This window comes from Typopeltis vanoorti, chromosome 5, assembly GCF_054136105.1.
Source record: "Typopeltis vanoorti isolate ZY-2024b chromosome 5, IOZ_Tvanoo_1.0, whole genome shotgun sequence".
Lineage (NCBI taxonomy): Eukaryota > Metazoa > Arthropoda > Arachnida > Uropygi > Thelyphonidae > Typopeltis > Typopeltis vanoorti.
Window position 1 is genome coordinate 154695473 of NC_143553.1, and position 27595 is coordinate 154723067.

Below are 27595 nucleotides of genomic sequence, written 5' to 3' on the forward strand. Positions count from 1 at the left end.
TGGGCATTCATTAGTTGGGTAGTCTATTCTATATCTCCAGCCCGCAGTATCTTGTGGGACTTAATGTTATCTGCATTTTTTATCAGTTGAAGGATAAAAATGGGACGGCAAAGAATAACATTGTTGTCATATATCAAAAAAGTTGAGCAGAAAGAAAGAAATAACTTCGTAATGTTTTTTTGAACATGATGAATATAGTCTGTGCTTCTCGAAGGAAATGATGTGAAGATCATTCCAAAGTGAATATTCCACGCGTGTCTCTGAGCTGTGTTATAATTGCAACAGTTTCCACCAGGAGAACTATGCAACTTCCCATGAGACTGGAAAAATCTCTTCAATTGAAAAGCATTTATGAAAATTCTGTGATTCCTGGAAGAGATAAACTACTCTATTTTTCATTCAAAAATGCGCTATCATTCCCGATTTCTTATCCAGTCTGCAGGCAATGAAAAATGTTTAATCCTTGACAAACATGTTCCAAATGGGAACTGCAAATATTCTTAAACATTTTGCTCAGAAGAAAATGCTGGTTTAGATGTACGTTTAGAGCTTAGAATATTTATATAAAATAAATAAAAAAAACTCTCCAAGCTTTTAATGAATGCACGTGCTAGGTTTTTGTGAAAAAGAGTTTATACATCTTATATTCCATTTGGAGAGAACTGATTTCAAATCCCAGTAGGACGTGAAGAATTTATAAAGTCTTCTCAGATGATAGTGCATTAATTGATCTCATATGAGAGCTGGAACGACTTTTCCCCTCTCGGAAACTCGTGTTTTTCTTCCCCTCTAGAGCTTCCTTTCTTGGATCGACCTATAACTTTGACCTTTCTTGGCACAAATACACTTCTACTAGATATTCTGCAGCCGCGAAATCACAAGCCATTACTTCAAGCCTTCACAGCTGCTAGCTCTATATAAATCCGAAATCCTCCCAACCATGGAATACTGTTCCTATATCTGGGGTGGTACACCAAAATTCTCTATAAGATTGCTCGATTCTATCCAGAAAATGGCATTCCAGCTAATTAATGATCTCTCTCACATATTCACTTCAATTCCTCTCTCAGAGACATGCAGTTTCTGCCTTTTCTACAGATACTTTCATGTACAGTGCTCTACTGTATTGGCCACAGTTATTCCTCCACTCTCCTCCAAAAGCATTATAATAAGAGCCCATGCTCACCAACACCTTTTCTACAGTCAGTCCATCTTGAAACTTATAGAACCAACTTCTCTGCCTACTCTATTATTCCATCTCTTTCTGTGCTTTGGACCTGTCTTCGCTACTCTGCTTTCCCCAAATATTACAACCCTCAGCTGTTCAAATAAAATCTGAACAGAGTCCTACTTTCTTCTTATCTTCTTGCCCAGACACGGCACTAATCTTATGTGTCTTTTGACCTTTAGTGTGTATATCCGCTATAAAAAAAATAGGTCAGACGAACATGCAGTTATTACACCGAAATTCGGAACAGCCATTTGAACTTAACCATTTAGATTAAATAGCAGTTTAAAATAATTACCATAACACGTTGTGTAATCATTTACACAAGACGGTTCTACCAAGAATCTTGTTATATCTGTAGTGAGACAATTTTACTTGAGGCAAGAACTATGATAATAGTTCTTGCCTCAAGTTTAATCAAGAACTACGATACATCACCCTCTGTCCAAAAAGAAACTGAACTTTTCGAAAATTGAAGAAACTAGTGGCGCCAACTGTTGTATCTTTTTGTCGTCAAAAGCGGCAAACTTCATTAGTGTTGTGTCAACTGTTTATGATATTTGCTTCATTAGAAGGTTATAGTGCCAAGAGTGACAGTGTGTTTTGACGAGCTGTCCGAAAATGAGTTTCTAAAAGAGAGCTGCGATTGACTTTTGTGGTAAACTTGGCAAACGTTTTACCGAAACGCATGAAATGCTTCAAAAGCATACAGTGATGAATGCTTATCCTGTACTCAAGTTTACGAGTGGTTTAAGCGATTTCAAAGTGGTCCTGAGACGCTTGAGAACGACGAAAAGCGTGGCCGTCCAAAAACTGGACTGAGAGATGTTAACATCTAAAAAGTGCGTAATTTCATCAAAGAAAACCCGAAATCGTCCATGAGATTGATTGAAGATGAATTGGGGATTCCAAAATCAACTATGTACAACATTTTGACCGAGGGTTTGGGCCTTCTTAAATTTAGTTCGCGATTTATTCCCCACAAGTTGACCGACGACCAAAAAATATATCGAACTGTGCAAAGACCTCATTAAAACCGCTCATAAGGACTCAAACCTCCTTGAAATGATCGTTACTGGTGACGAAACGTGGTAGTTTGAGTATGAGTCCGAAACAAAGCGCTAGAGTGATGAGTGGAGACCACCAGAAGAGGGGCATTCGAAAAAAAGTCGCTTGGAGAAGTCAAAAGTAAAGACAATGCTGATTTGTTTCTACGATTCGAAGGGTATTATCCACAAAGAATGCGTTCCGCCTGGCCAATCGGTCAGTGGTGAGTTTTATCTCGAAGTTTGTAGCGATTGAGCGAGAATTCATCGCGTACGGCATGAATATCGTTATGCAGGAGCTAGTCACTTTTGCACGATAATGCACCACCATCTAATCGTTCGAACATTGTGAGACAGGTTTTGAGCAAAAACCAAGTTTGTGTGTTGAATCACTCGCCGTATTCATCTGATTTAGCACCCTGTGACTTCTTTCTCTTCCCCCGACATCATTTGCAGATGAAAGGAAAACGATACGACACCATCGAAAACGTTCAAGCGGCAGTAACCACGAGCCTCAACAGTATCCCAAAAACCTATATGAAAAACTCATTTAACGAATTAATTGACCATGCCAAATGCTGTATCGAAGCTAAGGGAGAGTATATTGATTGAAATAAATGATTTAAATAATTATAATTGGCCTGTGTTTTATTTTCTTCAAAAGTTTGGAGAGATAAATAATCTTTACAGCCTGAATAATAATATTATCCTTTAAATTAAATTTAAATATCCTTGAAACCATGAAACCTACTCATGTGTATAGAGCATCTAGAGGCCGATAGAAGCGTGATCGCTGGTGTCACAGTCATCTATAAATGACCAGCTACCTCAAATATTAGATAATACTAAGGAATCGTAGCTGACTGGGCAAAGTAACTTTTGAAGACTAATATGGGTTCCTGCATGTTTGAGAAAGCATGGCCACACACGACACAAACAAGCAGGAACCCATATTTGTCTTCAAACGTTAGGACTAAATGGCCTCTCCTACTTCCTTTGGGAGACTTATTTCTTTTTCTAATATTTGTTTTGTTTTTATTGTTTTCATGTTCACTCAAACGACCATTTCCCTAGTAGTTAAAATAGTAACGACACACATTGTCGGTAAGAGCAATAACGTACGTGATTATTTTCAGAGTGTAAAGAAGTTTTATAATTACAGAGTCTGACTATTTGGCACGCACCTTTCACCTTGTTTTCGATGAGTTGAATCAAATATTTTCAGATATTTTTATATTAGAAGACCTTTGATGGAATATTTCCTTGAGTGCTAATTACTTACCTTTCGCTTAGTCGTTAATTCTGTCTACAAAACTATTACAAATTATACTTGTAATAATTTGCTAAAGGTTTGTAATAACAGAATCACAACTATGAAAACATAAACAGATAAATAAAGTAAATAAAAACTAAACAATATTTTTCTAAATATAAAACAAAATAAAACCACAAATATATTTTATTATTTTATATCTGAAAAGAAATTCACTATCTTTATTGAAAATTCATTGAGATTCTAAATATATTTTTTAAAAAATATTCACCTTAACTTTGCAATATCTGTTAATTCTGTGGAATTTCATGATACGTTATTTTGTTTGTTTTTATTTTAGGTGGTACTGATCCAGCCACTCACTCTCTAGCCATTCTTATCCGTTCAATTTTCCAGTGTCTCGAATGGTGTATTCAGTTTGAACCTTGTACAATCAATGGAGTTCATTGGATTTGTGACTACAAAGGCTTTTCCTTAAGCCACTTAAAACAGTGGCTTCAAATCGGCCTAGCGACACCTTTTATACGCGTAATGCAGGTCAGTAATGCAAAACGTAGGGTCAAAACAAGATCGTAGTTTTTGTTTTGTTTTATTCTACTTTTAAGATTATTGTAAAAAGGCTATAAACGACTAAGTAATTCAGTCAGCATTACTATATATACTTAAGAAAATTCTACTCAACCTAATTCTGTTGGCTGAGTAGATAGGCATTTCTGCAACTCAGCCAATAAGCCGTGGGATCAGATCTTACTGCGAGAATGGATAATAGCGCTGTTTAATGCATCTTATGACATGTGAAGGTCATTGCCATGTGCGAGACCATCATTCTGCTTACTGCGTCTTCAGTACCATGCACTATCCTCCTTACTGATCCTCATAAGCGATGTGGTAATTTAGCTTTATATCCTTTCATAAGTGGGACTCATATCAAATAAAGATATCCTATTATTAATACCAGAAACGGTGATATTTATAGTAAATATTTCGAATATAGTTCTTTCCTTTGGTTGGATAGCACTGGGGTCTAATTCCTCCAGGAAGCAAAGATACCTTATTAAGGTTTAAACCGTAAATAAGTTAGCATGTCTCATATGGAGGATGTAGGAATTTCTATCCTAGGAAGCAGAGATTTTTTGTCGTGTAAAACACACAACCGGCCAAAGAACATACGCGAGTAACAGATATAGCAGATTACTGGAATAAAAAGTAGCCTTCATATGCCTTAGGATTTGTCTTCTGGTACGTTTATCATAGTACGGTGTGTGCCTATGCACAGCCTAAAAGAAGAAGATGATGATGAAGAGGAAGCATGTACTAGGACTAGAAGAAAGCGGGAATTGGTAGAAGTTGTCAATATCTTTAACAAGGAACTAGAATGCACATTAACCATTTGAATGTGATGGAAGTTTTGTGATTTTCGACTTTTTTTAGAGTATCATGGAATGCTTGAATATTTGTTTGCATACAATTGGCAGATTTTGTTTAGAACGAAAAAGCATTTAAAAAGTTTGATGGCTACCAGATTCGAAGTAACTCGGGCCCATATTCTAAGTAACTCTGGATTTCTAAAGTGTCGGAAGATCATTACTTTTATAAGGGACAGCGGTTTAAATTGTAATTGGATATTAATAAATTAAGGTATATCAAATAAGAACAAAGGATTGAGTGAACTGTCATCAGTATATCTCTGGATAGGATTTCGGTTCAGTGACAGCAGGTCATTTATGTTTGGAAGATGAGAGTTGGAGAAAGTGCAGAGTCTTAGAGTGAATCGTGATTGTTTGGAAACCTAAGAAGAAAAATCCACCTACCATGACTGGAAGTGAGCGACCAGACAGGAAACTGATGATTTAGTTGTAGAAGTTTGAAGGATGACCACAGGATGGTAAGTTACTGAGCAAGTCACTGTGCGAGACCTACAGCATCAAATAACATAGAAATGTCGACAGCTACGACTTAAGTTTCTCCAAACCTTTCTGTGGTTTGAATCCAGAGGTGGGTGGTGAATATAGGTAGATGAACTACAGATTGAGAATGATGGAATCCATATTGCGGGTTTCTAATTAGCCGAAGCTTCCAGCTGTTTGTAGAAATTGACTATTGATGAACTTCTCCGTAGTTTTTGAGTGAAATGAAGTGAGATGAAGGTGGATGAATTTTATCACCTTTCTTCGGTCATTTAAATAAACTGAAGTTTTTCTCCACACATTATTATTATTATTATTATTATTATTATTATTATTATTATTATTATACGGGCATCTCCATGGAATCCGAAGACTCATCGCTGGAGACTCAATATATCCACACAATCTATCATACGTCTCCTTGAACCCATTAACAGAAAAAGCACCCACACTGACTCTGGCAACCCATTCCACTTATTCACAACTCTCTAAACAAAAATTTAGTAAAAAAAATCTTACACCTCTACTAACCACACATTTATTCAAATTACAGGAATGACCCCTTGTTCTGGTCACTCTAGCCAAGTGCTGAAACATTTCCCCTACATATTTCCTATAAAATCCTTTAAGGAACTTAAATGTTTCTATCATATCCCCTCTTTTTCTCCTATCAACCAACTTCTGCAATTCACACACCCGCAATCTCTCCTTGTATGGTACATTCCACAGGCCACTCACCAACTTCGTCACTCACCTCTGAATCCTCTCCAACGCGTCTCATCCCCCAAGAAACCCAGGAGAGCAGACTTGAGCACAGTAATCCAAATGTGGGCTTAATCAAGGCCTTAAAAAGAGGAATAATAACTTTCTTATCTCTACTTGTTAATGTGTTCTTCAATAGCTAGGTAATCTTATGATCTACCTAAGCAACTTTAGCAGTATATCTTCTAAACTTTAACTCTCCGACTACCACCACCCCAAAATTTCTAGCTTCATCTATTTCCTGAAGTACAGTGCCATAAATATGATACACGGCTTGCAATCTATTTATCTCAAAATGCATAAGTTTACATTTCTCGACATTAAACTGACATCCATTAACTTTTGCCCGTCCGGCAAGTCTCCACATCGCCTTGATAAACTATGACTCGACCTAATTTCGCATGATCAGTAAACAACTGAATATTTCCTTTCAGGTTATTTCCTATATCATTTATGTACAAATTAAACAGCAATGGTCCCATCACTGAACCTTGAGGCACACCACTAGTCACCTGTTTTCACCTCCATTCTGACCCTCCATATACCACTTTTTTGATATCTGTCCAGCAGCCACTTTCTTATCAACTTAACTAGTGTTATATCCCTTTCTTTTAAGGTTACACGGTGATCAGAATTCATATTTATGAAATTAGGGACACAAAACACACGTGTTGAAAAGATTATTTTAGTGATTAATAATAAAATAATAACTACGTTTCGACCCCTGTACTGAGGTCATCTTCAGAAGGATACATGTATATTATATACATATAAGAAACAAGCTACATGCTGTTGCACTCTATACAGGTAAGGTACATCTACGTTGTTAACTAATCTTTTTTCTTAGCCTGCCCTCTATTGATGAAAAAATAAAATTAAAAAAATCAAAACTACAATAAACTCTGCTAAATTCATCACGTGCTAGGATTCTTCTGCAATTATACAGTTTATATTGTTATATTACGATTATCTTCTTGATTTGTATAGTACAGGTTGCTATTGAATGTTCAGAAAAAAATTCTGTATAATTACAGAAGAATCCTAGCACGTGAGGATTTTAGCAGAGTTTATTGTATTTTTTTTTAATCACTAGAGGGCAGGCTAAGAAAAAAGATTAGTTAACAACGTAGATGTACCTTACCTGTATAGTGTGCAACAGCATGTAGCTTGTTTCTTATACACATGTATCCTTCTGAAGACCTCAATACAGGGATCGAAACGTAAAGTTATTATTTTATTATTAATCCGTAAAATAATCTTTTCAACACGTGTGTTTTGTGTCCCTAAATTCATAAATAGTGTCATATCCATCCCCATTTGATCTAATTTGCGTAACAGAGTTTTATGTAGTATTCTGTCAATGCCTTTGCAAAATCCAGCAAAATCATCGTTTAGCCATTTCCTTTATCCAACTCAACTGTTACGCTATTATATTATAAAATGTTAGTAAATTACTAAGCCACGGCTAACCTTCAGAAAGCCGTGTTGACCCTCATACAATATCATATTTTTATCTACCCATTCTTGAACTCTCTCTTTTTTTTTTTTTTTACCAATTTTCCTAGTACTTTTACCATCATGCTTGAGTTACTGATATTCCTCTATAATATGCTCCTGCAGTCTTCGAACCTCCCTTATGCAAGGGAATGATTTTTTTGCCATCTTTCCACTTCCTTGGAGCTCTACCAGAGCTGACATTTAAATTAAAGAGACTAGTCAATGGTACTGCCAGTTCCCTTCCACATTCTCGCAAAACCCGAGTTGATATCTATATATAATCCCACAGCTGTATTTGCATTGAGTTTCTGCAGTACCCTAAGAACCTCCAATTAATCCACCTCTGTTCCCACATTAGTGTCTGTCACATATGTTAATCTTGCAAAGTGATCACTCAGTAACTAAACTATTTTACTGCTTCTGTCTCCTAGTGACCCTCATCACTCGTTAAGTTTAATCTTCCATAGTCAATATTCCTCTTACTTGTCACATAACGAAACAACTCTTTGGGATTTTCATTGGACTGCTCGGCTAGATTCTTCTCATAATCTGATTTTGCCTTCTTTGCAATGCTCGTCACTGTTTATGAGTTTCCTGGTCGCCTTTCTCTTTATATGCTCTCTACAGCAGTTTCTTCTTCTGCAGCTCGTGCTTAATGATATTATTCATTCATCCAACTCCTACCCAAATGACCTTCCTTACCCTATGTATACAATTTAATATTGCTTCCTCTAGATGATCCTTAACTATAACCCATGAACTATTGACATCCTTGATCTGCAGTGTATTATGCCATGGTACAGATTTAAGCTTCTTCCTAAGTATGTCTTAATCACCTGCCTTAGAGTTCCACAAATATCCATTCTGAACAGAACATTCCTCATGTTTTACAATCTCCCAAGTCAAGACCGCATTTTCACTTTCACCAATTGGAGGCAATGTTGCCACCTAAGTTATGGATAGCTCTTCTAAACCTATGATCAGGTCCAATACTCTACCATCCCTAGACTCCTTAATCACATGCGGCTATAATTATTTCAGAAGGTGTATAAATTGTATTTCCTTCCTGCCATGTGATCTTTCTTCCTTTCAGTCTATATCTCCGTAGATGAAGTCCTCCATAATAATCACTCGACCTCTACTCATTGTAATAATTTGGTGATGCTTGTCTTCCAGATCATCCCTGGAAATCTCTCGCTATAGCAACAACCAACTGTATATTTTGTCTTACTGGACTTAATCTCATATGAGATTGCTTTAAATGAACAGACACTGTCCCTCCTTTCTTGTATTCTTTTTTGTTGCAATTCATCTGCTGTCATCAGCAGTACTCCTCCCCCATCCTGTATTCTTTGTCTTCCCTGAAAATACTAAACCCTTCACATTCAATCCTTGTAACTACACCATCTGCTGTTAGCCAAGTCTCACTAATGTCTATACCCTTTAGCAAGGTTGCACTAACCAATGCCAAAAATTCCTCCTTCTTGTTCATGATACTTCTGGCATTAGTATACAAAAACTGTAACATCCCTTTAGGCCCCAACCAGCTTTACTTCCTGAATTGACTACCATATTGAATATTGTTGCTTGCGGGACTAGATTCTTCACTTGGTCATTCTCACACTTACTCACTTCATGGATGCCTTCATACAAACTCACTTGTTTCCACCCTAACTGCTTAAGTTTCCTTGAATGTACAAAGCAGCATGCTCAGTGAACAAAGCTCTCTCTCCAGACATTTAACACTAAAATCATTTATATGCAGTCCATCAGCATTGTACAAATTCTTCTTTCCGTCAAAAAGTGACCACAGATTTACACTGCACAGGGTGATAGCTAACATGTACAGTAACCACAAATTCATCGATTTCAAGAAGGCAGGAATGCCTATTTTATTTTTTTATTATTATTATTTTTTTAATGTTGGGCCCTTATACGAGAGGTTGGCTGGTCAACCTATAGTACGTTAGTACCGTATATGGGTGATGGGTTGGGAAAGGAGAAACTTGTTTATATTTGATTTAAAAGCCTGTATGTTCTTAACCTTGGGAAATACGTCAGGGGGAAGACTGTGCCACAGTACGGCAATGGCAGGGATGAAGGAGGAAAAGAAACTTGTTCTGTGGGTTTCGAGGTACACTGTGAAAGAATGTTGGGAGGTGGCTGTACGTGTTCCAATGGGTTTTGTACAGAGTGGGGGAATTATTGATGCTGTTTCAGATGAACATTTTCCATGGAAATATTTATAGAATATACAAATTGCAGAGACTAAACGTCTATGTGAAAGTGACGGGAGCGAGTTGATAAGAGATGAGTAATTTATTAGTCTAATTGCTCTCCTCTGTATTGAGTCAAGCATTCTGAGGTAGCTTTTAGGAGTCCTCACTCCAAATGTGAGAGCGGTATTCGATAGCTGGGTGGATTTGTGATTTTTATAATGTTCCCAGCTGTTTAAAGGTGAAGTAGTGTCTTGAACGAAAGATAAAACCTAGTTTTTGGCTCACATATTCATTTTCTATGCTGAGGACATAATGCTACTCGCACTGCACGAGCTAAAGACAAGAATTAGGACATGTGGCAGATGGAAGAGCAATATGCAATATGCTGATAATATATTAATCGTGTGTAATGACAGGGTGGAACCAACGCATATCCTAGACACAGCTAATGAGATCAGCAAGAACAGAGTTTGAAACAATCTTTGCAAGAAGAGATTTTGGTTCTTGAAGGAAACAGTCTCAGGGAAAGTCCTGAAAAAAGATGTGTACACTAATAGGAAAATCGTTGAAGTAATGTGGATATTTGGGAAGATTATCAATGTTAAGAGTTGGTTGAGACAGCCATCAAACATCAAAGAATATTAGGAATCGCACCACGAATATTAGGATTGATCTATCACTACAAAAATAAAGAGTAAGTTTCTGGATTTAGCTGTGACTTCGTAGCTGCTATGGATATCAAATTTTGAACCAATTAGCAGCTTTTGAGATGTGGTAGACAGGAAATTGTTGGGGATTTCATTGAGAGGCAAATAAATGCATGATTGTTAAAATTATAAAGTAGAACATTAAAATCCGTTAATAATATTAACAGAGGAAAGATGAAATGCTTTGAACGCTTGAGATAAGGATTTCTCAAAACAGTAATAGAAGGAAACGTTCTTGGGAAAAGAAGAAATGATCGACTTTAAATTAGATGGATGAATGGATAGCACATCACCCAGGTGCGGATTTACTGTAATTGCATCTGTTAATGTCCAATGAAACTATATAGTAGATATTCTAATATGCAAATAAGTGTAGAATTCTCATTCCTAAAAGACATCGTTTGAAGTCATCTTTATAACAATAATATAACCAAAAATGACTTCATCTGCTGTATGCGTGTGTGGGTGCGTGCGAGTTTTCTCACTCGAATGTATAATGCCGTTTTTCATATTTATGGAGAAAATATTCTCCTAAAAATGAGCTTAAATTCACATGAACGGAGGAGCCACAAACCACAAAATCTTCTAGTTTCATGTTATTGCTCAATGGTAAATTGCATGAATCTTTTCTAATATGAGACATATTTTCTGGTTCTTTAAAATAACTTGAAAGGCGTATGTTACACGTGGAAAATAAGAGCCAGCAAATGTAGATCCATAAAACCGCATTTTGGAGATACAGTGTGTCTTCTTATTTTGCAGCACAAATTCCTACAACTTGTAAAAGAGAGAGAGAGAGAGAGAGGGAGAGAGAGAGAGAGAGAGAGAGAGAGAGAGAGAGAGAGAGAGAGAGAGAGAGAGAGAGAGAGAGAGAGAGAGAGAGAGAGAGAGAGAGAGAGAGAGAGAGAGATGGATGCAGCTCAATGAATCACATGATTGTTGTAAACTGTCATCGGTGATTTACGATGGAGGTTGATTCCAGTTTACTGAAATGGCTGATTCTGATTGGCGCTTTGTTATGCGCTCGGCGACGTTTTCTTGGAGTGGAGGAGAAATACTTTCATCGTGCATGATGATTCGGAATATTTGAATAAGTTTTTGGAAAATAAAGAAGAGAAAACAGTCAAAAGTTTGCGCCATTTTGAAAGACTTCTAATGTATGCTGATTTTTTTGAGATCCTAATGATGTTTTCATTTTCAGGATGGTCTTCCTGTTCGTCACAAGGGTTTCCATGTTGTGAATAACACAGAGATCTTCGAAACGTTATACACAAGCGTTTTTAAACCGGTAGTCAGTAGAAAATACCACGAGCGAGTAAGTATTTTAAATTCTTAAGAAATATTTGGAAGCGAGTAATTGTAATTGTAATGGTATTTTTAAATGAAAAATACCATTACATTTTCGTTAGCCAATCTCATTTCAAAAGGATTGGAGATATGCATTATTCTATTTACCTCACGCAAGAGGCTTTTCAAAACAAGGTTTAAACCTTGTTTTGAAAAGCATTACGAGTAAGGCTGTTCTGAAGGACAAAAAATAGATGGTGTAAGTGAGCAAGAGATGAAACAGTGTTGATGCGTTTGCAGTTGTATTGAAAAAGGATGTTGAGCAGCTGCCCTTCTTTTAATAGGCCCATCAGAAAGCAAGGAATGATATTTTCCAGTTCATTGAAGCAGTAACCATGGAAGTAATTTTAAACGAGACAAGAGCTAAACTGAAACATTGCGTTTGTAAGATAGAGGTTGAAGTAAGTCTATGAAGGAAAATTCTTCTATTAGCCGAATTGTTCTCCTCACAATAGCACCAAAAATAGTTAGGGTGGTTTTAGGTGCACTACCTCAAACATGCAAACAGTATTTTAAAGATTGCCAGATTTGGGAATTACATTTTTCTGGATTTTTAGTGGCTGAAAAAGTTATAAGTAATTTATGTGATGTATTTATGCCAGGCGTCCTGTACCAGTCCAGCGAAAGAGATTTGATCCTGTCTGCTGATATATGCATTACAGAGGGCAAGGTGAAGGTATGATGAAATCCCTTTTGTGAAGTTAAAAGCTAGGAGTGTCTTTTGGTAGTATTCAAGGTGACCAGCCTGTTCTTGCCCCGCTGAAGACTGGTTTGGAGGACAGTGTTTATCGTTCGACTTCACGATAAATGTGAAGCTTGAGATGTCTGAGAGTTATACAGTTTACTGGAAGAATAGGCTTAATGGAGTGTATCGGTATTAGTAGAATTAATACTGATCGAGAGTAGGACATTTAGGTATGAGAGAGAGAAAGAGAGAGAGTGATTGAACCGACCTTTGTATTGGATGCAAAGCTCGAAGGGCTGATGACTGTTCACAAGGCCAATCACTGACCGAACAGAAAGAAAGCTTTCTATCCACTTATAGAGGGTGGCAAGTACACCAAAGGAAGGCAGTTTGCAAAGCAGACTTCAATGCCAAACACGATCAAAAGAGCTGGAAATGGCTAGACTTACAGCAAATATTTCTTCGAATCATTCCATGGTGCGTGTCCTGTGGCTCTTCAAATTGACAAGTTGACAATATCTAAAATAACTTTCTCTGTTATTTTAGATATGATTGAAGTGATGGCAATTTGTTGTTAGTTAGACTACAGACTTCTATCTTCTTGCTTACATGTGTCGAGGTAAGCACCAGCTGAGAATAGAAGATTGAGGAGGCGACAGAGGACAGGAGTGAGTTCTAGAGCTCTGCGTTAGAATACAGCACGGAGACCACATAGGGGCCAGTAGACGTGTTTGTTTCCATGTTACTTAGTATTCTCTTTTGTCTATTTGACGAAAAAAACACACATACGGTGCTCATTTGCTGCCATGGAAGAAAACGATGTATGTAGTAGGTGGAGAAAAACAGTGATTCCAGGAGATTAGTTCTATCTTTGAGTGCGCTAACAGTGGTGCCATTTGGATGCATAGAGGTGGAAGCGTAGATGACGAGTTGCATCCTATGATCTTTGCAATGGACCAAAATGCATAGCATAACTTACATTAAGACAGGAGGCGAGGTTTCTGGTATTAGACTTTATGTAGGTGGATTTAGGATTTGCTGATGGTTGTTTCACATTTAGTGCTTACTTCAGCAGAGACTGAGTATGAATCTGGGGTTCTTGTTGCAACAATAGCGGTAAGCTTAATTCCCCCCCCCCCATTCAACTGCTTTCATATATCTTCTGTTGATTCAGGATATGGAAAATGGAAGAGAATTTTGGGTAACATAAATATGAAGATCTTCATTGCAGTAAGAATAATTTCTCTGACTTTCACAATTCAGATGTCTGCGTGAAGATCACAGCATGGAAACGAAGAGAAGAATAATAGTTGTGAAAGTAAATCCACTTGGTACTTTTGTATTTCAAAGGACAAGAGGTTAGAAATGGTTGGACGGAGGGTGTTCTGTGTGAAGCTAGCACAAGGTTGTAATCTGAGTTGCCGATGGGAGTGGTGACCTCTGCAATGCATTTGAAAGGAGAAATCGTTAAAAGAAGAGCAAGGATACAAAAGTAGGGAGTGTTATCAGAAATTCGAGTGTATATATATATATATATATATATAAGATTTCGGTTAGGTTATTGTTTATAGCAAAAACTTCCACAGTACATCCAGCTTGCACTGTGGTGTAGGAAAAGGTGAGTCAATTGAAGATATGGATAGAAAGGTCACCTAGGAAGATGACTTCACTATTTCAATCTCTGGATTGCAGAAGGTTAAACGTCATGAATAGGAAGGTGAAGAGGTCAGAGTGGCTTCAGAATTTTGGGATCGGTAAATACAGAAGATAATACCACTGAATAGGATTAAGAGACAGTGAACCAGATAAGGTCATAGGTAAGCAATTCTAAATTTAGAGTTCTCTGTCAGCAGTGTTGGATTGCACAAAGGCAAAGACGCCATCGTTTTGGCTAAATGATTCATGAACTGGGTAATTTGGGTATTGAAGATGGACTGTGGTTGATGTGGATAATTTTTTTTTTTTTTTCAACAGCAGGAGGTCTGCTGTGTATGTAGCGATTCATTTACGTTCGAGTTTATGCTATAAACGTTTGAAAAGTAGCGTGGAAACCGATTTTTTTAATTGGGATTCTGGTATGTTTGGAATACTGTGCTTTTTCTGATGCAAGTAGGTTTCACAGGAGAATTATTCTGATCGCAGAGTCGCTATCATTCTTTGTATGTTTTATTTATGGTTCATTGCTGGATGAAAGACAAGTATGATGATATGCAAAAAGAGTGGATAGTCTCGTCACCATGACACCCGTACAGAGAGCAACCAGTCTCCTTCCTATAATATGACATCCACAGCTCCTCCCACCTATCTACACTATTCAAATTCCCTCTGCAGGCAGAGCCTGACAGAGTAGGTGTAAGCGAAATTATGCGCCAGCGGATTGTAAAGCTTTCTGAATCGTTCATAATTGGTTCGGTCCCGTTTACTATCTGGCTGCACGCCTGCTACTACTGTTTTTACTGATATATCATCGAAATGGAGTAGGTTGGATCTCCAAGTATATCTGGCATGTCCTTGAAGAGTCATAGTCACATTGCACGGGGAAGACAGGAAACCGAAACAGAACACCCTGCTCTGGATACAGACATACTGCAGAGTATGTCCCCACTTCAGAGTTAAAGTAAGCAAGATGGTGGGTTTAACCTGGCGGTGAAAGTCATCTCATACTTAGGGGAGCTAATTAGCATTTCATTAGCATAAGAAGGTATCCTTTCGCAGTGAAATTGCTCACTCGGTTTATCAGAACTCCCTTTTGGAGAAACACGCCACACAAGGTTAAAGCGGGATTAACTTAACAGGAGCCGGGCTGTATCATATTGCCCTTCACTCGATATTATTGGCCCGATTAATAGATATATCATCCTCATAAACTTTAGTTGCTTCACGTATAATTCCAATCTATATTCTCTTATTACATCTGACTCCAGCTGCTTATAATTGTTGAAAAACCGACAATAATGAAGGCAAATATTACAGAAAATAGAAGTAAGGAATGTCATCCAAGAAATATTTCAACGCACAGCAGTATATGAGTGACCTCAGTTACTTTCATGATACGCTGTTGTATGTTATTTCATATGTTAACTTTTTTCTTTTTCGTATTTTTGCGTATAGCATATAAAGAAAAAGAATTAGACCAAATATTAAATGAAAGAAATTTTTAAATAGCAGTAATCACTGAAACAAAAAAGAAATTAAAAGGAATCTTCAGAAACGAAAATTTTAATGTAATATACAGTGGAGTTTACAGAGAACAAAGAGCACTAGCAGGAGTTATGATTAGGATTCATTATTCCCTTTCAAAACACATAAAACATTATAAATTATGGAATAAAAGAATAATAGAAGCTAGAATAAAAATAGATAGAGGTTATTTAACAATAATTTATTTATGTCTCAAAAGAAGGAACAGAACAGGATAATATTGAATTTTATAATCAGTTATTATGATCTTTGCTCTGGTATCCAGAGCAGGGATTTCAGTTTATAGTCTTCTCCATGCAATGTTACAAAATATATATAATAAAATAAATAAAAATGATTATGTAATATTAGCAGGAGACTTAAATGCAAGAATTGGAAACACGAAAATTAATAATAATATAGGAATATATGGAGAACATACTCTAAACAGGAATGGTAAAAAATTGCTAGACTTTGTCGTTTATAATAACTTTAAAATAATGAATTCTCTCTATAAACATAAAGACATACATAAATATACTTGGGCAGCAATGGGATGGAAATCAATATTAGATTATTTTATCTTAAATGAAAAAACATCAAAGTTCATTTTTGATGTTACAGTTCACAAAGGATATGAAATAAGCAGTGACCACTTCCTTGTTAAAATAAAATTAAGATTACCACCTAAATGGCTACAAGTAATAAGAACAGACAGAAAATATAAAACATTTGTTTATAAAACTAGACTATTAAATGAAACAAATATACAATGGCTATATGAACAAAGAATTAACGATATTTAGATAAAATAAAACAAAATGAAGAAATAGAAATAGAATGGCTTAATATAAAAACGATACAAAATGCACCAACAAATGAAAGCTTAGGAAAGACCGAAAAATTCAATAAAAGGGAAAAAAACTGAAGATATGGGATGACATACTCAAAGACATAATCAAAATGAAAAAATAAGTCTATCATAAATGGTTAAGCAGTAAAAGATTAGAATATGAAATAGAATATAAAAGAATAAGGGCCATAGCTAAACGAAAACTCAGAAAAAGACAGAGAGAATCATGGAACAAATTGTTTCTAATTTAGAACATGATTTATATAATATAAGACCCAATATATATAAGATTTTGAAACACTTAAATACAGATATTAAATAAAACATAAAATGAAACACCGAATGGAAATTAGAAGAATTTCTAAATTTCTATACAGAATTGTGGACAAATAAATATTTTAAATACGGTAACTGGCAAACATTTAATGAAAATGAAAAGGAAATAGCTAAAGAAGAATTAGAAATCAGCCTTAAAGAAACAAAAAACGGAAAATCACCTGGAGAAGATAAGCTACGTTCCGAACTATATAAATATTAATGCAGGAACAAGGTTCAAAGAAAGACTCCTATTATTTTGAAATAAAATCTATTCAAATAGTAATCCCCCCCCCCAATAGAATGGAAAAAGGCAATTGTGATTCCTATATTTAAAAAAGTTAGTAGAGGTGACCCTAAAAACTATAGAGGTATCAGTATTCTAAATTCCTGTTACAAAATATATAGCAGAATTTTAAATAACAAACTAATAAAATATTCTGAAAACTTTATTTTAGAAGTAGGAGAAAGATTTGCCGATGACCAAATAATAATTACAAATTCTGAAGATAACTTACAGAAAGCTATTTTAGATCTAAATGAGATATCCAAAGATTATGGTATGATAATATCAACAGAAAAATCAAAAACTATGGCCTCTAAAGGAGAAGATCCAGTAAGACCTAAAATAGGTCTTACTTCATTTAACTTCATTTAACTACTTAGGATGTATGATCACATATGAAAATGAAAAAATATAAACGTAAAAATTGCAAAATATTTAAAAATAACAGGTGTAATTAACTCTATATTTAAACCAAACCTAGTTCGAAAACAAACCAGACTACAAGTATACAATACATTAGCCCTACCATTCTTATTGTATGGAAGTGAAATCTGGACAATAAAACAAAAAGACAAAGATTAATAACAGCTGAAATGAAGTTTATGAGAAAAACTGCAAAGTATACCATATTTGATCACAAAAGAAACGAAGAAATTATGAAAGAATTAAACTAGGAATCAGTAATAGAAAAATTAAAAAATATAAACATAAATGGATGAAACACGTTCAAAGAATGAAAACAGAAAGATTACCAAAACAAGCCTTAAAATACCAGCCATTAGGTAAAAGAAAACCAAGACGTCCTCCTAAAAGGGTCACCGATGACTTCTAAGGCCGGAACAGGCCACTCTAGGCCTAAATCCTTGATAGGCATGATGGGGATGATGTGTTTTTGCGTAATAGTTACATAGAATTTTTCACTTATTAATAATAATAATAATCGCATGATGAGATGACGGTCGTGTGTCCCCTTTACGGGGAGGTACGGCACCATCTCAGTCCCCCCAAATTTTATCCGGACTCCAGAACAGGCATAGCTGACGAATCAGACCTATGGCTAGGTCAGTATTCCTGACGTAATCCGTGTGTGTTCACTGGACCGGTTTGTCTGCTTGCGGGATGAAAAACCCCAGATAAACTGGTGGAAAAAACCTTGCTGTCCACGCCCAAGACCATCTTGGCTATGGTTGAGGAAGATCCTTAAGCTCCTCGCGTCGTCGACGAGAATCGAACCTAGGACACTCCTTCCCCAAGCGTATTGTTGCGAAGTCATAACCACTAGGCTAACCGCGCGGACTTTCACCTATTATTTCTTTATTTAATCATATACATATGCATTTACCCTAAGTTATTTTTATTTACTTCAAATATGAACTGATATTATTCTTTTATTTTTTCTTTTGCAGGTGATTCTTCACGGAACTAACTGGAAATCTCTACATCAGTATGTTCCAGCTTCTCATTTATCGCCTGAGTATGGTGGAACCGCAGAACCTATCAGTGGAATTTCACTTTATGAAAAGTTAGTGCAATGGAATCCTACGTACAAATCGTTTTGCGAGTATGGATATCCAACGTGGAAGAGTGACAGTGATGGTTCAGAGGTTGGTCAGGAAGGGTCCTCAGAAACAGTTACACATGGTTATCAAGAGATGGACAATAATTTTCTACCCTCAAACAAACCCCAATGATTACTTCTTAAATAAATCTGACTGGAAAAGCCAAATTTATTGAAGAAGAACAAGAACAGCAATTAACACCTAAAATTCTTGATCGGTTTTATTACATATAATAATAGAACTAGGTGTATTTTCGAATTTGAAAATAACGCTGTGATCTTGGAAAAATGCTCGTAAGTTATGAAATGCAATTCTAAGTTATTCCATATCTTCCGTGAGGCATTGTACGTTTGAATTCAGTTTTTAAAATTAGTCTATCATACATTAATACTGTCATTGTTTTTCCTTAACAATATTTCCTCTCTTACCTTATGAGATTCAACTAGATTTGTTCACTCATTTCAGAGATTAAGGGGCCTCGAACACCTACAGAGCTTTAAATCTGTAATAAGAAATAATTCTCTTAAACAGCAACTATTAAAACAGTGCTCTACCATAATAATAGCCAACTAGATTGAGAACTATGCAAGGTAATGCAATAATTAAGTTATTGATCGCTGTAGTACAGTAAGATTCTCGCAAATGCAGCCTTTTGCTATTTTGTTTTGTCATAAACAGTGAGAAGTCGATAGTATTATTATAGCAGATACTGTCAGTTTGCAAATATATATGGGTTTCAAGTTCTTTACTCAAAAGATGCTTAAATGTGATCTCAGACCTTTTCCACATTTCTTCTTCTTACAAAGCCATTAGCTTAGATTTGTGCAAAACTGCAGGAACAATACCAGCTGTAATTACAATGAGACGAGAAGAGCTAACTGATTTTTCTTTTCGTTTAATAGTTTCATTACATACAATGGCGAACGACTAGTCTAAACTTAAAGAAATAAGAAATATCTTGTATGCTTAGATCTAAGATGATTTCGTTTGGTTACCTTATGCTCATCTAAAAATTCTGAACTGATATTTGGGAAATGAGATTTAAATGTGGAGAATGCGCGATCTTCCTTTTACGTAAGAACTACAAACATGTTTAAATCCACGAGTTCCAGTATAGTTAACCTAACTAGATGGTAACTTCAAGTAGATGGACTGCAGAAGTCGAACTTCAATGATAAGTCAGAAGTCAGTTTTCAGAATTACTGAAAAATAATTAATCTGATACTATCGATTTCTCACTGTTTATGACAAAAAATAGCAAAAGTGCATGTTAGAAACATGAATGTAACAAAGGGGAAAGTCCATTTGCCCCGCTATTGGACCATTCAAAAATTTTGAATAGCCATCAAAGAAGTAAACCATTGAAATGTAAGGAGCCATTTCTAGAGTGAATAGAAATTTCGATAGTTAAAATGGGCTGTGGTTGCTCTTGGCGGCTGCTATTTCACCGTTGTGTCAAGAACAGTGAGGCATGTCGGGATATATGTAGGAAGATGCACACAGAAGTTGAGTTTACTCAAATGTATATGGAGATTTTAATGCTGTTTTATTTATTTTTAAATTTTTATTAGGGTTAATTTTTAATCCCGGTGATTTTGTTTGGTTTTTTATCATGGTGTATTAAAAGTAAAATACAGAGCAAGGAAATACAGGCAGAGTTAATTTAGCATGACTCTAAATCATTTGGCCTCAATACCGTTACATGGTTTTGATGTAGTGCATTCTGCATAATGCACTACATCAAAGTGCATTACGTATTATGCGTAGTGCATAATGCACTACGCATAAAGCAAGCAGTCCTCCATACTTCCTAGCAGTGTATGTCGGCAGATCTTATGCAAGCTTAACGTGAAGCTTCATGAGACATTACCATTAAGTTTAGCATCGTATATTACTTTGACCACTGTACATGTTGAGCTGAACCTCCAAAGATGATAAAGCCTGCAGGTGTTACCAAATCAAGAACAGTGATTCACAGTCGTTAGTACTTCCATCTCAAGATTATTTACTCACATACACGGGAATGGCTGTAGATGTCAGGCTAGTGTGAGTTATTTGTGCTGCTGAATGTCTTTTGCTTAACGGACGTATACATTTCTCCAGACTAATAGATCGAAGATGATTATATATATCATTCACTTTTTTCTTCTGCTATAGATCACTGATGGCAATTGCGCTGCAGAAAGAAAACCATCAAATACCATTGATTCTCAATTGCGCTTCAATCGTGATTTATGTGATCCTTATTCACAAGCCCTTCGACAAGGTCGAGTTTCTAAAGGTAAAGACAACACGATCCAGCTATAGCAACGACAAGAAACATTATTTCTGTTGCTGCAGGTTTCCTGAAGATATTACATAATTTGCAATCATATTTTTAAATCTCATATTTTATTTACCAAAATTAATTGTATCCTGTGCTCCTCAAATATTTAAAACTAATAAATTATATTAAAAATATAAAACATGTATTTCTTTTTTTATTAAAAAATTAAAGTCTTACTTTACACGGAATGCGCACATTTTTTCTTATTAAAGCAGCCATACTTCATGACAAAACAGGCAATTGGCTAGAAGAAAACATGCATTTAATATCCTCTACACAACGCAGATAGGATCACCTCTTCCACTTCTACAACATCAGAACATTAATCATGTTTCAAAGACGCCATGTTAGTTGGTCATTATAGGCCGTTGAGCCAAACACTCAAGAGAAAATGCGAAGGAATAATTACTACACTTATAGTTTGTCATTGATGCATAAATCAAAAGCAAAAATGTCCTTCACGCGTTTAATTTGTATTCCAATGGTATTTGAGACATACTTAGTAAAAATTATTAACAAACGAGTTTCATTTTTATTCATGGTCGTGCAATTAACAGTGTTTTTTTTTGTTTATGATTTTTTAAGTATCAAAGTTGCCATAGATTTGGCAACTTTAGGGACACTCATTGGAATTGTTGTTATTATTATTATTGTTAGTAGTAGTATTATTGCATCATACCTCCAAGAAGTCGAATTTAATTCGCTATTTGCATTAAAATCGATATTATGATAAACAATTTAACTTTGCTTATTATTTTTATTCAGAGGTGTATAAAATCACACTAGCGTCTCAGGGGAAGATTCACAGAATTATTTAATTATTTTTCTTTTTATTATCGAGCCACATGATCAGTGTTCTTAAGTAAATAATGGGAAATTTGCGAAACAAATTGATTATATATTTTGCACTAACGTTTAGTGAAATATGATTTTTGAATGTCTAAACACTTCAGAAGATTTTGTCTAATGACAAATACTTATCTTATTTAATTGCAGAGTAAGCTTATAGTTCTAAAATTAATATAAAGAAACCCAGATGGACTGACCCAGATAGTGTGCGATATCTGTAAGTGGTTTCGTGAGTGTACCCATACTTCGTTTACGTATGAATTCTAACAGTAATGTACCGTTTTACTAAGATTACACACACACACACACACACACACACACACACACACACACACACACACACACACACACACACACACACACACACACACACACACACACACACACACACAGAATAGAACATACTGAAGTTTATCTCAAGTTTTATAATTTTTGATAATTACTAGAAACTACAAAATAAAATAAATGAATAAATAAATAAAAAACATAAATTAAAATTTCAGCTATACAGTGACGAAACTATTTGTAGTCTTGTTTCTACTTTTTCTGCAGTTTCACAAGTTAGATACACGTATATTCATGTGGCAATATAGCAATATGGCCATATTCCAATACCGGTTGGAATGATTGCAAAAGCACCTTAATGGCATGAGTTTAGTGGTTCCGGGATCGTTCTCGAACTCGGACATACGCGGGGGGGGGCTTTCTTCTTCTTCCACCAGGGCTGTCCAATCTTAGGTAATCCTAGGGCCGCATTAAAAAAAAAAAAAACATTTATCCGAGGACCGCATCACAATGCATATCTACTAATTTGGTGAGAGCAGCGACACAACCTCGATAGCTGAATAAACGAACAACACTGATAGCGCGCTCACGTTTCTCGTTAACGTCCGGAGCATGCGCGTTTGAACAAAACAGTGTAAGAACGCTTCTTGGACACATCTAATATTTGAAAAACACGTGGGTATATAAGTGATGCAAAAACACAAAATAAAATAACCAACATCGAGATTGTCGATTAGTGATAGAATTGAAATATCTAATACGCATTCGATTCAAATTGTTATTTTATTTTTTCGCTGGTGAAAATCAAAACCCACAGGTGGGCCGCATCCAGCCTGCCGGCAGTGCTTTGGATAGCCCTGCTCTTCCACGAAAATTGTCGTGTTCTAGACCGTTTATCTCAAAGAATCGACATAAGTTATTGTGTTAAGATACTGCACCGCTCTGCCGCGAGGTTTTTTTTTTTTTTAATCTCAGGACCTATAAAATAGAACTATCCGGTTTACTGATACTTTATCTGTTTTCTGCACAAATGTTTGTGTGAATTCTACCAAGAAAGTTTTCTACTCCTTGCCAATCTGCTGATGATTTGCACGGTGAGATGAAATAAATACCAATACTTTCACTAACGTCTGTGTCGCAGAAAGATTTGATTGGCCATCTGCTGGTAGGAGTAGTGAAAAGCACTCCTTTCTGTCAATCAATCCGGCAGATCCCGTCTAACAAACGGCTGTCCATCGTACCCAAATAATAACCGCCACCACATATCCAATAATCCTTTGATACATTTGGCTGGGAGACAATTTTCATCGCCTGGTATGAGACAAAGTCTTGGCTTACTTCACTTGTTGGAAATCCTTATTGGTTTTAGACCGAAAGTAACATGACGTGTGGTTTATCATTTAAGAGAAGAATGGAATCATTACCTTGAGGATATGATTGCACCAGGGACCAAACGAGACACTTAAGTGTCGCGTGTGGTCTTTAGTGCAGGGTTTTCTGATTATGTAAAAAAAAACAAAACAGAATAATGAAAGAATCAAACTTAGCCGGCAAATCTACAAATGTGTCGAAATTTACACACCTTCGTATGCCCGAGTTAAAAATCTTGTAAAGAGTTTATTGCAATACGAAATGACATTTTCGGATGTTTTATCATTTGACTGCCCAGTTAATTCCCACTTTCGTGTGTAGAAACGGCGCAATATTTGAATGTTATTAACGTGTCAGCATCCGGGATTGTTTTCTAGAAAAGCATTGATTTTAAGGAATGATTTGGCCCTGAATTAATGTTGTTGTATGGTTCTAAAGCCCAAACGAGCCTTGGCCTACTGGTGTTTTCGCTTCAATCCCCGCCTAACCATAACTGTAATTCTATAGTTTGGGCATTGCGATATGAATCAGCCGTTTCAGATTTTAGTACTGAACATTCTAGTACAATCTGAACATTTAGTACTAAACATCCCTGCAACAGCGTAATTAAAATTTGCATAACTGATACATGATTGTGATTCTCTTAACAGTTTATTACTCATTCTCCAAATGGAAATTATAGCCTTAAAGTTATGCTGCAGCCGAGTTTTACATAGCCTGTATTTCTATCCTCTACAGCACACTGAGCTATTTTTTCTCCGAAAATGATCGAAGTAGAGCTACTGGTAGTAAGGTCCAAAATAATTCTGTGATAGATATAATATTTATGTTAATGCATAATAAAGTTCCTATTTACTAGTGTAGAGCTAATTTTTAATAGAATCTGCAGCCGATAGAAAGGAGATATGATATAACCACGCTTAGAATAAAAATTACCATAAACTAATAGCAAAAATATCTACGGATGTATAAAGAATGAATCCTTATTCTATCAGACCAAAAGAAAAACAACAAATTAAATAAACGAAGGCCTTCATTTCCTATTCCATTTAAAATTCGCTTCTGGTGTCCAGGTCTCAGGTTTGCTAAACGTGCACCAAGCGAGTACAATAAAAATTACATTGCAATAGCTCAAGACAGATTCCACTTTCATTGCAGGACTCGTTACGCCGAATCTTGTAATAATAGCAAAACTAAAATCTAAATTTGACTGAAGGATCTAAATGTAGAACACTTCTCAGCATGAAAGTAAGATCATATTTACTCATTCCAAAACGTTCTTTCAATCTATTCTTCCCTGACTACTCTAAAATAATGATAAACGTAATATAAAGCAGTGTCAATATTAATTGATTGCCAGTCGACAATTAATACGGATTCTATACGTTTTCTTTGATTTTCTTGCCTCTCTTAGCCATCATTAGACAAGTGCCATGGAAGTAGTTTGGAGAATCCTGGGATGTACTTTATTTCCATTCAAGGTTTTGATATGACCTGTCAAACGAATGCTCTCTGCTATCTCCTATTTCTAATTTGGTAGCTAGTTTCTTCTCTCTCTCTCTCTCTCTTTCTCTCTCTCTCTCTCTCTCACTCACTGGGTGCTCACTCCATGTGATGCCCAAAGTGTTTTCTCTGTATGTTTCTTTACAAATGCAAGTATATCTCAGGAATGCGTTCGTTCTCTCTCTGACCTGAGATCCTATCCATCGTTTTGTTGAGGAAAGCACGCTCAATGTCCTTTTTATACGATCTACCTTCCTGTGTTCAACAGCTTAAGCTTCAAGGTTTACAGCCTCTATCCAAAAGCTAATCATTGCTTTCCCTTGTTCAAGTGACACTCTACAAATCTGTTTTATAAGTTACAGCCATGGGATTAATCTACACAACTGACATCCACTTTCACTAAATCCTCCGACATAGCCACTAAAAAAATAACAAACATTGCACTAAAGGAAAGGTTTCCTGCAATCCGGTACATAATGCTGACGGTAATTTGGGCATGTGATAAGGTTTATTACTGAGCAAAGATTTAAAAACACTGCGAATTTAGCTGTTTTTTCCCCACTGTCGACACGTTCTTTCACTTGCTTCAGTACTAACACTCTAAACTGGCATTTAAAGTTTACAAACATACTGTGGACAAAAAAAAAGTGAAATCCATTTACGAAAGTTAAATTTGGTCTATATTATCACTTCTTAGCTAAGAGTAAGATTATCTGGAAACTTATTCTAGTGACCCAACAGTTTTTCACTTTAAGCCTCAATTAAGCAGGCTGGTAGTCTCACACCTTGCCGTGAATTCATTTACCCCTTCAAAACATTCATTCAAATATCTATACAGAAGTGAGATTCGAACCTGCAACCTGTTTCTAGGTGCGGAAGCGATTTTCACAAGCTAACAAAGCAAGTTTCTTAAAAACTAAGATTGTTTTTATAACGTTGCTAACCTCCTTTTTCTAAGTTGGTACTCTCTCCTCCCCTCTGGCTATAAAAAGTAGTGGTGAATAGTTTAGTATCTCAGTGAGATTTTGGGCAAGTCTAAATAACCAGAAACAGTAGGTCATTATACAGCGAACAGATTCCTTCTAAACGCTTTATATTAGCTGTTTTCACCAGACATTGGGAAAAGGAGTAGATATGAAAACCTCCGTAAGTTGCTATGTAAAACAAGTTCAAATAGAGTAAACCGACATCACGTGATAGTTCTAAAACTTGCTAGCCTTTAACTTGTAGTATCGTAATTTCAAACAAGAACAAAAAAAACTTCGGAGTTTCCCAATTTGGAAATGCCAATTACTACGTTTTGACCATTTTCATATACTAACGGAAGACGTTAATTTTTGAAATGGAATTTAACTTTATAAATTTAATAACCTGAAACAGAATATTTGCTTGTGAAGACAACTTGGTAGCAGTTTTTGTTTAATACATCGGAATCACTGTCCCTATTTCTTGCATATGTTAATTAAAATCTTTCCGTATTAGACAGCATAGTGAGTGATGCGAAGAAAAATTGGTAATTTTTTTCAGCGAGAAAAAAAAAACAATTGAAGAGGATGTTTTTTTATAATCTAAAACCGGTCTCTTAGGGGTGTGGTCAGATTTTGCCTTCCAGAAACTAAGGTTTTTCATACCATATAAAAAGCAAACAGGCGACAATGATGCACGTGCAATTTACAGGCATAATACTAGTCTCATAGCTTTGGGAATCGAAGGGCTCCCAAAGCTACGAGTTATTAGAAAGAACCCCATTGCGTATCACAACTTCAATGTATCTGTACGCTTTCCTCTACTCGTAGAGGGAGTATTGAATAAGAAAGTATCTAATATTAAAACTTCGATTGTAAAATGGGACATCCAATTCATGCATAAAAGCGTAAAATTCCTGAAGCACTTTTATAAATTTATAAATTGATTAATTCTTCTTATCTTTCAGAAATTATTTCATACGTCATTCACTAAGTGTGCAAAACCGTCTGAAATTATGAACATTGTGTGGATCAGCGAATATCTTCGCTTTAATTCATAGGATGTGAGAAAAAATCTAACACACATTTCCCTTCGATCGGATGGATAGATTAACCAAATCAAAAATTATGCAACGTCAGTGTAATTTCTTAATTTATTGCACATGGAATGATTCTGTGGGGTTTGATTTCGCATTGAGATAGTGAAATGAACAACACTTGCTTAATATCCATTTCACATTGTTAGTCTGACATAGTTTCTTCTCACACGTGATCCGGATAGATTTAATCGCAGGAAAGTAATTATAGTCCAAGGACAGATAGAAAACTTTCGACACATTAATGATTGATGAAATATGAACATAAAAAGAGATGTATTAAACTGTATAACGTTTTGTTAGAGTTTTCTCTCTCTTTGAGACAGTTTCTTCGG

The 27595-nt window shown here is 35.8% G+C and overlaps 1 protein-coding gene across 1 annotated transcript in view; it reads left to right on the forward strand.

Annotated features, from left to right (window-relative positions):
• LOC150106959 (alpha-tocopherol transfer protein-like) overlaps positions 1 to 21171 on the forward strand; it is a 33523-nt gene extending 12352 nt beyond the window's left edge. Inside the window, exons 3-5 of the mRNA XM_090393516.1 lie at positions 3888 to 4084; positions 18712 to 18909; positions 21022 to 21171. Coding sequence (XP_090249642.1) covers positions 3888 to 4084; positions 18712 to 18909; positions 21022 to 21171 — 545 coding nt within the window. The remainder of the gene's footprint in view (positions 1 to 3887; positions 4085 to 18711; positions 18910 to 21021) is intronic.
• The last annotated feature ends 6424 nt before the right edge of the window (positions 21172 to 27595 follow it).